Raw genomic sequence first — 13,783 nt, 5'->3', positions numbered from 1 at the left:
CAGAAGACCCACACAAGCTGGGACAGCAGCGGGTGCTCGAGGCGGGGGGAGGTTACTGGGGGCAGAAAAAAAGCCCCCAACCATGTTCATGGAGCCCCCAGAGCCCCCCCAAACCACCCCATCAGCCCTTTCTGCTCCCCCTTGGAGGGGGAATAAGGTACAGGGTGATGACACACCCCCCCCCCCCAGCTCCTGCAATGCATGGACCCCCCCCCCCCCCCCCCCCAAGATGGGCAATAAACCAGTATGGAGTGGGGGCTGCGGGGATAAAGCCCATTTCCCTGTGGGGTCACCTGTAGCCACCCCGTTGCCCCTCAGATCGATGGGGGGGGGGGGTGCTTCAATCCCAGGGGGTGAGACCCCCCCCCATCCCTGGTACCACCCCGCGTGCCCCAGTTTGGGTATTTGAGGAAAAAGTGGTGATTTTGGAGGGTTTTCCCCATTTTGGGGGGCCCGGAGGAAGCCCCTTAGCGGTGGTACCTGTATGACCAGTCTCGGGTGTCTGGGGCAGGGGGGGGGGGGGACATCACCTCATGGCATCCGACTGCTTCACCCCCGCTGTCACCGCGAGTCCCTCCAAGCGCCAGGTCACGGTGGCACCGTCCCATCCCGTCCTCCAGCCAGTGTGACCCCCCCCCCCCACACACACACACACCCCCCCGCAGGCAAACGGCCCCAGCCGAGGCCAAGTCACAAAGGGGACGTCCCCTTGCTCCCGCTCGCCCTGTCGCCAGGAGATGCTGTTACCACACACCCCCCCCGCCCAGCACCCCCTCGTGCCAAAAACAACCCCCCCAAAACCGCCACGTCCCCAGTTCCTGGTCTCCTGCAGCCTGATGGTGGCAGGGGGGGGAACCTCAGTTGGGCACCACGGACCCCCTCGGGAAGGCACCCAAACCACCCGTCCAGCCCGATTTGGGCCAAAAACCCCAAGGTTTCCAAGGTTTCCAGCCAAAAAAGGAGGTTTCCAGCCAAAAAAGGAGGTTTCCAGCCAAAAAAAACCAAGGTTTCTGGCCCAAGGGAGCCCAAATGCTCCAAGACCTGTGCGGATGGTGCTCCTCACCCCCGGGGCTTGGCACCCCTGGCACAGCCCGGCCACGGCGGGTGCCCCCCCTCGGCCTTGGGACATCTTCCACCCCGGCTCTCGCAGCACCCACCACCCCCCCCCCCACACACACACCCCCAACCGGCGGGGATTTTGTTATTCATTTATAAACAATAAAACACATTTTTAATAAGTTATTTATGGCTCCGGCAGCGCTATAAAAGCCGCGGGTCTGTGATTTCCCGGCGCAGCTGGGGAACATTCTGGCACAGGCCGGGGGGGACAAGGTGTGATGGAGAGCTGGGATCCGCTTGCACCTCATCCGCCAGCACAACCCCCCCCCCGCGCCCCCTCCCGCACTGGGACCGAGGTGGGTGCTGGGGGCACCCAGGAAGAGGAAGAGCACCCTGGGGGGGCTCAGAAATACGTGTTTTCACCCATCACAAGGCGACAGCGGTGGTTGTGCCCCCCCCAGCTGGATGCTGCTGAGGGTATTCCCCCCCCCAGCCCCAATCTGTGCTGTTCATGGGGGGGGGGACAAGGTCAGGGTGCAGCACTGGGGACCTTGGAGGGGTCACTGGGCTCCGGCTCCGCGTCACCACCCGTCCCTTGCCTGTGGCTACGAGGGAGGAGGACAGGATGGGTCCCACGGCCCGTCTCATGGCCACGCCGCTCCGGGGACTTACCAAATGCACGTCACCGCCGGGGCTGAGCCGGTGTGGCTTCTCCGATGTCTATGAAGGGTTGGGTTTGCCGCCTCCTGCCTTCAGAGCCTGCGGGGTGGGCTCCAGGGCAGGGGCCGAGCATCCCTCGCTCCTGGAGCGCCACGGGCTCGGCCCTGAAGCATCCCAGCAGGTGACGGGGAGTAAATCCCGGCTGTCCCAGTCTCCCTCTGCCCACCGCCACCCTCGGGCAGGGAAGCAAACAGCCTCCTCTGCCCCTGCCCTGCCTCTCCCCCCTCAAACAGGGGTGAATCTCCCGGGATTTCACCCACACGAGGTGGCCAGGGCTGCTGCTGCCCTTCTGCCAGGGAAACTGAGGCACGGCAAGGCGTAAGGGCGAGCTCTGTCAAGGGTAGGCTCTGGGGATGGTGGGGTTGATGCCCAGCTCCTCTGTGAGGAGCACGGGCCAAAGAAAATCCCAGTAACACCACCACACCGGTGTCAGAAATCCCAAGGCAGAAGGCCGGACAGTTGAGGGAAGGGGACAGGCAAATGCCTGCTTGAACCTGCTGCCTCCCGCCCGCGCCCCCCCCCGAGGTCACCAGCTCCCCCCTCTCCCCAAGCCAACCGATCTGGTTGCAAGGTAAGTAAATATTAAATTGTTCGGCGACAGGTAACCCCCCCCCGCCGTGGGACCCGAGTGCGTGGGGAGGAGGAGGACACGAGACAACAAACCTCGTGCACCACACGTCAGCCCCATCGCTGGGTCCCATCATGGACCTGGGGGGGTGGGGGGGGCAGGAGATACGGGGACAGAGACAGAGCCCAGACACGCTCGGGTCAGAGAGATCGCGAAATATATATATATATATATATATATGTACAGCTCATCCACCCCACCCAGCGGGGCGAGGGAAGACTGCAGCCCGCAGCCCTCCCCAGCCCGTTGGGGAGAGCTCAGCCCCTCAATCCCCCCCCCCTCCCCAACCACGCCGCCATCGCCCTCCCAGCGCCCCCGACCCCGCCGCCGTGTCCCCAGGCAGGCTCTGGGCAGGGGGACAGCAGCCTCTGCCCCCCGCCCCGATCCCACAGCAGCGCCAAAGGGCCCTTCACCCCGCTTTGCCCCACTCCCCGCACCGCTGCCTGCTCCCCCTTCTCGGCCCCAGCTGGTGGGGGGGGGGCAGGAGGAGAGTGATGGGGCTGCTGCCTCCGAAAGCATCGACCGGGGGGGCGCCACAGGCCCCCCCACCCAACGGGAGACTCCCAAGGCACCAAGCCTTCACCCTCAGCTCGGGGCTGAGCCAGGCACAGCCTGGAAGGAGGCAGAGGGGCAGGACGGCATCTTAGGGAGGACCCCCCCAGCTCCAGCCTCTTCCCAAGGGGTCCAGGCACACACAGACCCCCCAAAGCCTTGCTCCTCCTGCCCCTCGGCAGCGGGCCAGCCTCGAAATCTCCCCAAAGCACCCCCCTCCTGCCTCCCCATCGTCCGTCACTGCAGCAGCTCCTCCCAGGAGATGGGTCGGGAGAAAACCTCCCGCTCCAGCCACAGGTCGTAGTTGACCTGGAAATCCTCAGGCAGGTCCACGCGCTGGCCCAGCACGCTCTGCAGGCAGTTGTCCACAGGGAGAAAATCGGGGTTGCTGTGCGCCCGGTCGTAACGACGCGAGTTGAAACGCTCGATGCTGGCGCGCAGGGCACACTCCTCCGCCTGGAAGTCCCAGGGCCGGGCATCCAGGTCTGGGCAGAGGGAAAAGGGGCGTCAGAGGGGAGCTGGCAGCCCTTCAGCCAGCCCAAATCCCTCAGGAAAGGGCTTTCCACGTCCTTACGAAGACCAACACGCAGGGTGGGGAGCAGGCAGCCACCAACCGCTCCAACACCAGCCATTGCCAGCCCTCTCCCTCTTCCCCGTGATGCCACCACCCCAAATCCCTCCCCACACCCCAGATTTAAGGGCTGCACAAGCCCCAAGCAGCAAAGGGACACATCTAGGCACAGACATGTCACTGCAGGGAGCAGGCAGGACAGCGGCTAACAGGATGCTCTGCAGCCGCTGCAAAGGACGTACCGTTACCGTAAGCCCAGTCGTCGTTGAGACGGTGTCGCACTTTCTGGTAGATGGCTGACATGGTCTTCATGTTGCTCTTCCTCCACTGCCGGCCCAGGTACTTGGTCTGTACCTTGAGCAGCTTCAGCACGTAGAGCTGCATCATGGCCTGCTTCACCTTCAGCGCCCGCTTCAGGATGGGTGCCGACTTGAACACCACCAGCATCTGCAGGGAACAGCCCCCCAACACACGCTCCCCGACAGCCGGGGACAGAGGGGTGACACGGATATGTGGGTACTTCCCATTGCGCGCGTGCCAACCACCTCCTCCAGCGTGCACCCTCCCTCTCTGCCTTCCACCCACCCTCTCTCGCCTCCAGCTCCCCAGCAAGGTCTGGGGGGCAGCATGAAGGGCACCCCGAGGTATCCAGAGCCCCCCCTCACCCAGTCCAAGCACCCCGCGACAGCCCAGTCCGGCTGGGATGAGCCCCAGCACCTTCCCCAGCCCTCACCATGGTGCGGGAATGCTTCCACTTGGTCAGCTTGTTCAGGATGCGCAAGAGGTTTATGCAGGAGAAGAGGTTCCTCCAACAAAACTGGTTGTTGTCTCCGGCTTCCTGCGGGAAAGCGGAGACAGGGGGTCAGGCAAGGATCGGAGCGGGGATGAGGAGAGGCTGTTGTGGTCTGAGGACCCTTGCCCAAAGGGACACAGCACACAGGCAGGAGACATCTCACAGCCACCCATCAAAGTCCCAGCAGCGCCGGGGCAAAGCACAAGAGTGCTGAGGGTGCCAGGGCTGGGTGCTGATGCCCTGCTGCCTCCCTGCACCCATGAAACCCTTTGGGGAGCACCTTGGGGTGGCTGGGACCTGGCAGAGAAGGGAGCGACTCACCAGGCTCTCTGCCGTCAGCTCCGGCAGCTCGTGCACCACGCAGTACGGGTAGTCCAGGACAGAAATGCTGCAGGAGGGAGAGAGGGTGTCATGCTGTGCTGCTCCCCCAGATCTTACCTGGCCTGGGGGCAACGCAGCCCCACACCTCCCACCCACCCATCACCTGCAGCGGGCACTTCCCTGGGCCTGCGAGGGCCGGAGCCATGGCCAGGGAGGGACCACGGAGGGGCAAAACAAGCAGGGACCCCCCCTCCCCACACCAGGCAGGGATGCGCGCGGACACTCCCCTCCACTACCTGTTCTTGGCAGTGATGTAGGACATGATGTTCTGGTTGAAGAACTTCAGGATGAGCGGGATGCAGTTGGCGAAGACCAGATGCTGGGCCATGTACTCAAACTGGGGAGAAAGGTGGGTGAACGAGGACCCATCCTGGGTCCTGCCCATCCCTAAAGCCCCGTGCACGGCGGCCGGACCCTGGCCCCCCTCACCTGGTAGATGTGATTCAGCTTGAAGTGCTTGAGCAGGAGGAGCAGCACGGCAGAAATGGCTTTGACGATGATCTCCTTGTGCCGATTGACATCCACCCCCAGCTTCATGCTCTGCAGCACTGTGGTCCTGGGAGACACAGAGGGATCCTTGGGCTGGGGCACTGCCCGTACCCCGCCAGCCCCAGAGGTGTCAAGAGGACAGTCCTGCCAGCCCCTGGGCTCTCAGCAGCCACCTGCAGCCAGCTCCTGCAGCAACACAAAATTCCTGGCACACCACTGAGCAGAAGACCAGGATCAGCCAGGAGGCCTCAGAACAGCCCCAGCCCAAACCGCACCACTCTGCCTGGCTCCCATCATCACCCGCTGCCTCTGGTCCCCTTCCACGGTCACTCACGGCATCTCCTCCGGCAAGACGTCTGCCAGGATATTGATGGAGTCCGTCTTGGCTTTGGAGGTGGGGGCTGCGGCAAGGAGGATCTTCAGCAGAGCGATCTGGGGAGAATGGAGATGGAAAAGCGGATGGGAACAGGGGGATCAGCCACAGGCCCCCCTCCCCACCATAGGAGGGAGTAACAGGGCTGCATATGTGCGGAAGGAAGAAAACCCAGGGGGCATCATTGGACAGGGACGGAGCAGTGAAGGGAGGCCCCGGGGTGAGGACCCCCCAGATCAGCTCCAGAAGGACAGAGCAAGGCCCGGGGGAACCCCAGCGCTCCCCAGCTCACCATGTACTGCGGCAGGCTTGGCAGGAGGCCCTGGTACAGGATCTCCGCAGGGACTTGCTCCACTTCTTCTTCTCCCTGGTGCCAGGGGAGACCAGAAAACCTCATACCAGGAGCTGCCACCGGTGCCACGGTGCTGGCTAAGCCTCAGGCTCTCCAACCCCAAGGGCACGATACGCCTTGTCTCCTGCCCAAAGCCTCCCCGCACACGCCACCCTCTGCCCCACAGAAGTTGCTCCTCCCTCCCCAGCAGAGCAAACCCCTCAGCCCTGCAAAAGGGACTGCAAATCAGGACCAAGTGCCCCCAGCTCCCAGCCCAGGAGCTTTTGTCCCAACCTCAGCCCCACACTCACCCCAGAGAGCGGGGAGCGCAGGTACTCGTCCTCCATATGCACTTGCACCTCTGCGATCGATGTGTACTTGTGCTGCACAGGGAGAGAGCAGGGGTTGACACCATGCCTACCCCTCTCGTCAATGCCACCAGCCCCAGCCTGGTCCCATCATCTTTTTAAGTCCCTCCAGGGACCTCTGTTACTCCTGTCTCAGTGGTGAACAACGTTGACGGGCAGGGTGGTGGCTGCTGGCATCACCCCTGGGACAACCCCGGTAAGAAAGGAATGAAGCCCGTGAGGAAAGCGATTCAGCCAGGCTGGGAGACCAAGGACGGGATGAAAATTTGAGGCCTCTCCCATTACCGGGCTGAGCAAGTGGGAGAGGGGTCAGGCAAATGCACCACAGGCCCTGACCTGTGCAGGGGGACGGGGAAGGGGCACCCACACAACAGCAGGGGCTGGAGGAATTTCTCAATGTACTCACCAGCTTCAGGGTTCGGATGCTCTCATGGATGGGCCTGGGTAAGCCCACCACGGTGTTGGTGTCACTAGAGAGAAGGGAAAGAGCCAGGCTGGGTGCAGGCAGGAGCAAAACTGGACAGGAGCCACCCCAAGAAGGAGCCAGTGAGCTCAGGACTTCTCTGCTGCCAAGCAGAGGCCAACAGAATGCCCACGCTAGCAGCCTCTGTCACAACCCCCCTCAAATCAGCAGCCCCCCAGGCTGGCTCTGCAGAAACCCACCTGCCCAGCGTGTAGCCAATGAACTTGCTGCGGCTGGACTCCAGGAACATCTCGATGTCCTTTTCTCTGCAGCAAAGGGACAAGGGGAAGAGTCACATCTTCCTGCCCGCCTGGATACACCACAGCCCCAGGCCATCAGGAAAAGCCTCGCGGTCAGATACAGGAGATGGTGCAGAGTCCACCCCACCAAGAGAACAGCCACTGAAGTGACCACCAGATCAACCACACTATCCTCAAGATCTCCTCCACGCCCCTGCTGAAGTTCTCAATATTTAACAGCCTCCGTTTTCCTCAACCCGCTCCAGCTCTCCCCACAGCCTGGCCCAAGACCAGCCCCACGGACTCACCGGACTTTGGGGGCCCAGGGCAGCCCCTTGGGGCAGGTGATGCGGTCGCTGGGGGGATGCTGGGTGGGGGGAGGCATCACTTCATCCCGTTCGAGGGGGAAGGTCTCTCCCTCCAGGCTGTTGTCATCATCGTTTTCCTCCTCTTCCTCACGGGAGTCGTCAGCTTTGTAAGGGTCCCGCTCATTAAAGGCATCGAGGTTATCCTGCTTAATCAGGGCCTGGAGATAGAGCAGGCAGGTGAATATCCTGGGGAAAAGCTGCTCCGAGGTCAGTGCCCAGACCCCAGCCGTCCCCTTGTTAATGTCACTGTCCCCAGTCTCCTGCGCCAGCCTCACCTTGTGCTCCCGCCGGCCTCGCTTCTGCTGCTGCTCGATGAGATCGGAGGCGGAGGCGGGCGGGGAGGCAGCTCGCATGTTGCGGATGACTTTAATGCTGTCCTCCGGCAGCGGCGGGAGGCCCAGGATCTCCCTCTTCTCTGCCTTCATGCTCTGGAGCTCCTCAAAGCCCCCCAGGGTGCACTGCAAGGGAAACCACGGCACCCTTGGCACGGGGGGCTCCTCGACACACAGTACTGAGGGCTTCTCCATCTGCCCTCCCCAAATCTGCTCTCCAGGAATCCCAAATCCCTCCCAGGGTGTAAAATAGGAGCTGCCTGTCCCCATGCTGCTCTCGTCATTGTGAAAGGCAAAAGGGACAGTGTGAGGGTGTTCAGGCATCCACAACTGAAGTGTCTGGACCTTTTCTTTCATGCAGACCCCAGCTGGTGACCTTACTTTGGGTCTGTCCTTGGTATCCAGCTCCAGACACCAATACCTGATGTTCCCCTACAGGGTGCAACCTGAGGATGGGTTTAATAGGGCACAAACTACTCAGCTGAATGCCAGAAAAAGAGGATGGAGCAATTACAGCCAGCTCCGAGGGCAGAACTTCCTTCCTCCGCTGTACAAAAAAACCACAGGACGCGTGTCGGCGCACGCCGCAGCCTTTCCTTACCAGCACAGTCTTCCAGAGCAAGAGCAGCACCTTCTTCATGGGGAAGTGCGGAGCATGGCCACTGCAGAATTTGGTCACCATCCCGAAGAGCATGACGGAGAAGGGCTCGTTGTTGTACAGGGGGGCTCCTGGAACCACATGGCAGCGATAGCCAAGCATTCCTCGTCCCTGTCCTCACCCCAACCGCCAACACCACCAGCCCCTGCACCCTCACACGGCTTCTGCAATCTCGCACCTCCCCATCACCAAGATCCTTGTCTCATCCCAGACAGCTCCTCTCTTCCTTTCCAAGACCTTGTAGCCTCCATGATTTCTTACCTCTGTGTTGAGAGGAAATGATAGCCCCAAGAGTCAATTTTTTTCCCCAGGGAGAGAGCACCAAGACAGCAGAAAAGGCTGGCTGCCTTTGCTCATCCTCCTTTGCCCCACCAGCAAGGTTCAGCCTGGAAAAAACCAACCCAGTGCTGCCAGTCCCTATTAACTGAGGCCTAGAGCAAAACCCCATCTCACTCTCTCGCTATTCAGCCCTGGAAACCTCCATCCCATCAACCCCCAAGCGCCTGGTCCTCACCCAGCTCTGCTCGGAAGGTCTGTCTCATGCTCTTCCACTCGGGCTTGTCCCCCTCGGCCTCCTGCCGAACAGTCTCCACGATCAGGTACATGATGTTCAGCAGCACCCTGCAAAAAGCAGAAGGTCAGGCCAATCACCAGAGGTTTGGGATGAGTTATGGAGGCACCACCAGCACCCAGGGCTCTGGGGGGAGGCTGGATCAGCCCCAGACCACAGCCAGTTTCTATGCACCCGCTCCACACTCAGGCGCTGGGGAAAAAGGTCTCTACAAGTCAAAGCAGGGGAAAAAAAATAAAACTGCTTTCCCATACTTTATTGCTCTTGCGTCCCCAACCAGCCACGTGCCTGCTGTGCAGGTTGAGCACAAGGGACATCTGCGGACTGAGCAGACCCGAGTGCAGCTGATGATGCTCACGGAGCCAGGGCAGAAGGTGGGACAGGCCTGGGACACCCTCCGGTGCCCGCTGGCCTGTCTCAGCTTGCCAAAGAAACCAAGCAAACCCTGTTTCCCCCTCTCCTCGCCCCCCCAAGCATCCCTTCCTCCCAGGCCCTGCTGCCTACCTCAGGTCCGTGCTGTCAGCCAGGGAGATGGCAGGCTTTCTCACGGCACTGCTGCAAGCTGCGCTGTTACTGCGGAGGGAAAACAGCCTCAGAGGGGCCTTGGGAGACATTTTAATTCCGCCACAAGGAGCCCACAGGCCAGAGCCAACCCCTGGAATAGATATCGCTGCAACGAGTCCCCTTGTTCACAGTGCAATCAACAGAGCAACAGACCCGTCTCTATTCGTTGCCAGGCAGCACAACTCACAGTGAATTTCTGTATAAATCAGGTATAATCCTACATCACATATCCACCCAGAACAACGGGAATCACTCCAGTGGCTGCAGGAATTAGGGGCAGACAGACTAAGAACGGGACTGCTTCAAACTGGAAAAAAAACTCCTGCCAAGGAGCTCCAGAGCCATTTCTGAAGTGCTTTCCCCCAGGTACTCACTCAATCTCCATGTTCAGCAGCTCCACCAAAGCGTTGAACGTCCCCACTTCCAGCAAGAGGAAGATGTTATACCTCATCCAAGCCTGCACCTCGGCCTCGGAGCCGCACTCCCCAAACGTACCTGCAACGATACCTTCGCTGGATCCCACCTCCGCAGGGGATCCCGAGGCCCTCCCACACCGCCAGAGCATTTTGCAGGGGGAAGGAAAAACACCGCCCTAATTTTAAGGCAAAAAGTCGGATGCAGAGGACTGAACTGTCCTCCTGCGGGTAACGCAGCCCAGGTCTGGCAGAGCTGGGATTGCACAGGGAAATCTGCCAGATTTTGGACCAAACTCCTATAAGCTGTCTGGCTGCCACAAGAATTAGGTTAATTCCAGACATCCCAGGTGAAATCAAAGATGCAAGGAAAAAAATTATTTAAAATCTTTTAAATCAACAGTCTCCAATCCACTACTCGGATTTAGCAAAGGGGAAACTAAGGGGGCAGAGGCCTGGTGTCACCTTGGGCAACGTAAAGGATGGCTCGGGCAACCCTCAGCCTCTTCTCCCGTGCGGTGACCTCCAGCCCGTCGAGAAGTCGCATGGCGTGAGTGCGGTGCTGGTTCTTGTCCAGCTCAGTCCATTTCTTGTCCCGCACTGAAAAGCCAAAGCGGGCAGGCTGAGGGCATGGGGCACCTCTGCCTGCCCTGGACACAAACATCGCAGGAACAGCTCGAAATGATTCAGCGTGACGGAAAATAGGGGTGCCGCAGGGAAAACTGCGCTCCTGGGAGTAACGCCCAGGCATGCGTGATCGGCCTAGAGGGACCGTCTCCTGCCTCCCATCAGACGACAAGATGAATCACATCCATCTGAACCGGCGCAGGCAGCTGATGGGAAATGAGCTGGATGCTCTTGTTGCTGCCAGTATGTTCCAGCACAGCCGTCCTGGCGCTGATGAACCACCTCGGACATCGACATCAGCAAACGCTGAACGCGTTGGAGGCAGCGAGCTGCGCTCCGGGGCCAGCCCACGCACACTAATGAGGTCTCCAGCACAAACCGCGTGAAGATTATCAGCGCACAGCTCGAGCTTTCTGATGCAGCGCTAATGCATCAAGCCCTGTCCCCCCCTGCAAGAGCTGCGAGATGTCCAAGAGAAGGGTCTTACCGTGGATCCTGAAGTCCTCCTCGAAGCACTTGCGGTTGAGCAGGAACTCTGGCCCTTCCGTGTAACTGTACAGCTCTGCCGAAAGAGCACAGAGGAAAATCTCCAACAACCTGCACTGAGCCATCGGACAAAGCTGCAATTCAGCCACGTTAATTGCAGTTTTATCCAAGATGAGGGAAATGCAAAAAATACACCCAGCGTAAGGCTATAAAAATTAATTGCACGGTATCACTTCTCTTTTAACATGAATGATGTGTTTAAAGACAACAACGGAATAATACTGCAGTTGAAAGAGCTCCTATAATCATTACCAAGAAAGAAAATCGTGGCTGATTAATTGATCCATCAGGACGAGTCCCTTACCAGACAGCTCTGCCGCCCATTTGTCGGTATCTGCATATTCAAACTCCAGGTCTGGGGACTCTGAATAGCCCTAAAAGCAGAGGAAGAATTCCGTTAAATTACAGCGTTTTTCAGGAAAACCAAAATCCCCGAGACATTCAACAATTCACCTCATCCTCCCGCAAATCCAGGATTGTATCTTCCGTTCAAGAGACCAAAAATGTACCCGCAGCAGCGTAAACGTTACCAAGGCAACTCCTACCCACCTCCTGCATCTCCATCCCAGCTCTCCCCAGCTCCGCCGCAGTGAGCCACGCTGCGCTTCACCGACGGGCAGCCCCTGCCACTGCACCACCTCTAAAACACTCCAGGAGCCCCAAAAGGCCAAAAAATAAAGCACGAGATGGGGCATGTTTAATCTTGGGGCAGGGAAAGGGGGTTATGGGGGACATGGGAGGTCTCGGAGCTCTCAGAGCTCACCCATTTTGCACAGATGTGTGAAAATTTAGGCTATCCCCCCCACAAATGAACAGTGAGAACGAAACAACTCCAAGCAGCTTTGGGGAGGCTGGAAAAACACGCAGGAGAAGCCTCAGAGCACAAACCGTCTGCCCCCTTTCAGTAAGTCATCAACGTGGACCCACAACAAAACCCACCCAAATCTCAGGGCACCACCCCCCGTGAGCGAGGGGCTGATCCAAGCCCCCCGTCTGCTCAAAGAGCAGTGGGTCTGTGTGGGTCTGAGCCGCTCTGTGGGGCTGGGAGCCGTTCCCCAGCCCCCAGGCCTCCCGCAGACCTCCTCACGGCCCTCTCCTGTCCTTTCAGGGAGTGTCATCCCCTCCCTGTTGAGGACACCCATGGAGATGGATGGCTCCAGAGCCATCCCAGGAATGAAACCGGATTTGGGGGACACCACGGAAAAGCTGTGGGATAAATCAGCTCCATCCAGACCCACATGACCCTCCTGGTTCCCACCAGGACCTCGGTGTCTCCTTGGAGGGGTCGGTCACCTCTTGGCAGGGCCACCCCTGGTCTGACCTGATGCCCAGGGACCCGACAACCCAGCCCTCACCACACCGGGCCGGTACTGGCTGGGAGAAGCCCCGGGCCGGGGCAGTGAGAGCCCAGAGCAGCCCTGGAAGGAGGGTGGCCAGTGCCAGGTCCCTTTGGGGACCCAGGACCGAGCCACCCTCACACCACAAACACCTCAAACCGATCCAGACACGACAAAGAGCTGGATGACGAGGAAACCAGCACCCACCCGAGCCCGGTACCGACGCAGGCGGGCTCTGGGCTGACCCGGTACCAAACGGGCCTGGCAGAGAGAGGCCTCCCGGCCCTACAGGCCAAGGCTTCGGCGCCCAGGGGAACCGGCACCGAAGCACCGGCCCGGGGGATGGCGGAGGGTGGGAAGCACCGCGCGGGTTAGGCCTGAAGCGGCCCAGCACCTCACAGGCAGGCCCCGGGCCCACGGCGGGGAGAACGACGCGGCCCGGCCGGGAACACCCCCCCACCCACTCGCGGGGCCGGGCCCGGCAGCGGCGGCGCTGACCTCGGAGTCCTTGCGCGGCGGGCGGCCCAGGTCCCGGGCCTTGCCGGGCGGCACCGCTCCGCCGCGGGCCTTGTTGTTACCCGGGAGCGGCCCCGAGCACCCAACGCCAACGCCAACGCCGCCGCCGCCCGGCTCCATGTCGGCCGCCCTCCACCGCGCCGAGCTCTCGCGAGGACTCACCCCTCCCTCTCGCGGGAGCGGCAGGGAGAGCCGGGGCAGCGCCGCCGCCATGTTGGGAGTGGCACCGGGAGGTAGAAAAATGGCTCCGGTCGTTCCGGTGGCCGCGATGTGGCTCCGCCCGCCCGTCCCGCCGCCCCGGCCGCGTCACTGCCCGCCCTCGGTGGCCACGGCCGGTGTGGCAGCCGGCCGGGTGGCGAGCACCGCCCCCGCGAGGCCATCTTAGGTGTGGCATCCCCTCGCCCCCCCCCCCCCCCTCCCCCCGCTGGCCGCAGCCATCTTGGGAGCGGCACTTCCGCCCTCCCTTGGCCCAGCTTGAGGCCGCCATGTTGGGAGTGGCGGGAAGAGGCGGGGCGGCTTTTTGGGGCCCAGACCCCAACCTGAGGGGCCTAGAACAAGTAAATCTTCAAATCAAGGGGCTCGGGGAGCTCACACACCAAGGAAATAAGGTTGAGAGGGGAGCCAGACCCCAACAGAGGGGCCTCATGGGGTTTAAACCCAAGTGAAAGGGCCGAGAAGGGCTTGGATGGGGGTCAGAGCTCAGAGGGTCCCAGGGGGACCCAAAACCCCTCTTGAGGTGGCAAAAGGCCGATCCCAGCCCTGGGGTCCCCAATGGATTGCAGTTGCTCGCTCTTCCAAAGAAACTGCCCACAAGCTAAAGCGCTTCGGTTTTTCCTAATAGTTTAATTAGACTTTAATGATTTATTGCTCATCTGCAAGGATTA

At 60.7% G+C, this 13,783-nt stretch overlaps 2 protein-coding genes across 3 annotated transcripts in view; one reads left to right on the top strand and one right to left on the bottom strand.

Annotated features, from left to right (window-relative positions):
- The window catches only part of SLC16A4 (solute carrier family 16 member 4), a 383,212-nt gene that overhangs the window by 153,146 nt on the left and 216,283 nt on the right, over window positions 1-13,783 (top strand). The window lies entirely within an intron of this gene.
- STRIP1 (striatin interacting protein 1) lies at window positions 2,725-13,208 on the bottom strand. 2 transcript variants are annotated; one of them, XM_054181447.1, is made up of 21 exons: window positions 13,062-13,208; window positions 11,351-11,420; window positions 10,988-11,062; window positions 10,339-10,473; window positions 9,835-9,955; window positions 9,401-9,469; window positions 8,840-8,946; window positions 8,269-8,396; window positions 7,611-7,793; window positions 7,276-7,493; window positions 6,929-6,994; window positions 6,672-6,735; window positions 6,209-6,280; window positions 5,859-5,933; window positions 5,528-5,625; window positions 5,134-5,260; window positions 4,941-5,041; window positions 4,645-4,711; window positions 4,264-4,368; window positions 3,773-3,977; window positions 2,725-3,444 (listed from the first exon to the last, which is right to left on the bottom strand). In XM_054181447.1, the coding sequence occupies exons 1-21, from the start codon at window positions 13,110-13,112 to the stop codon at window positions 3,197-3,199; spliced, it is 2,385 nt and encodes a 794-aa protein (XP_054037422.1). In that variant the 5' UTR covers window positions 13,113-13,208; the 3' UTR covers window positions 2,725-3,196. The 2 variants fall into 2 exon arrangements, with proteins under 2 accessions (XP_054037422.1, XP_054037421.1); XM_054181446.1 differs by lacking the exon at window positions 13,062-13,208 and adding an exon at window positions 12,882-13,045.

The sequence above is a fragment of the Rissa tridactyla genome, chromosome 21 (assembly GCF_028500815.1).
Source record: "Rissa tridactyla isolate bRisTri1 chromosome 21, bRisTri1.patW.cur.20221130, whole genome shotgun sequence".
Lineage (NCBI taxonomy): Eukaryota > Metazoa > Chordata > Aves > Charadriiformes > Laridae > Rissa > Rissa tridactyla.
The sequence above is the reverse complement of the archived record's forward strand: the minus strand, read 5'-3'. Positions and strand labels throughout refer to the sequence as shown.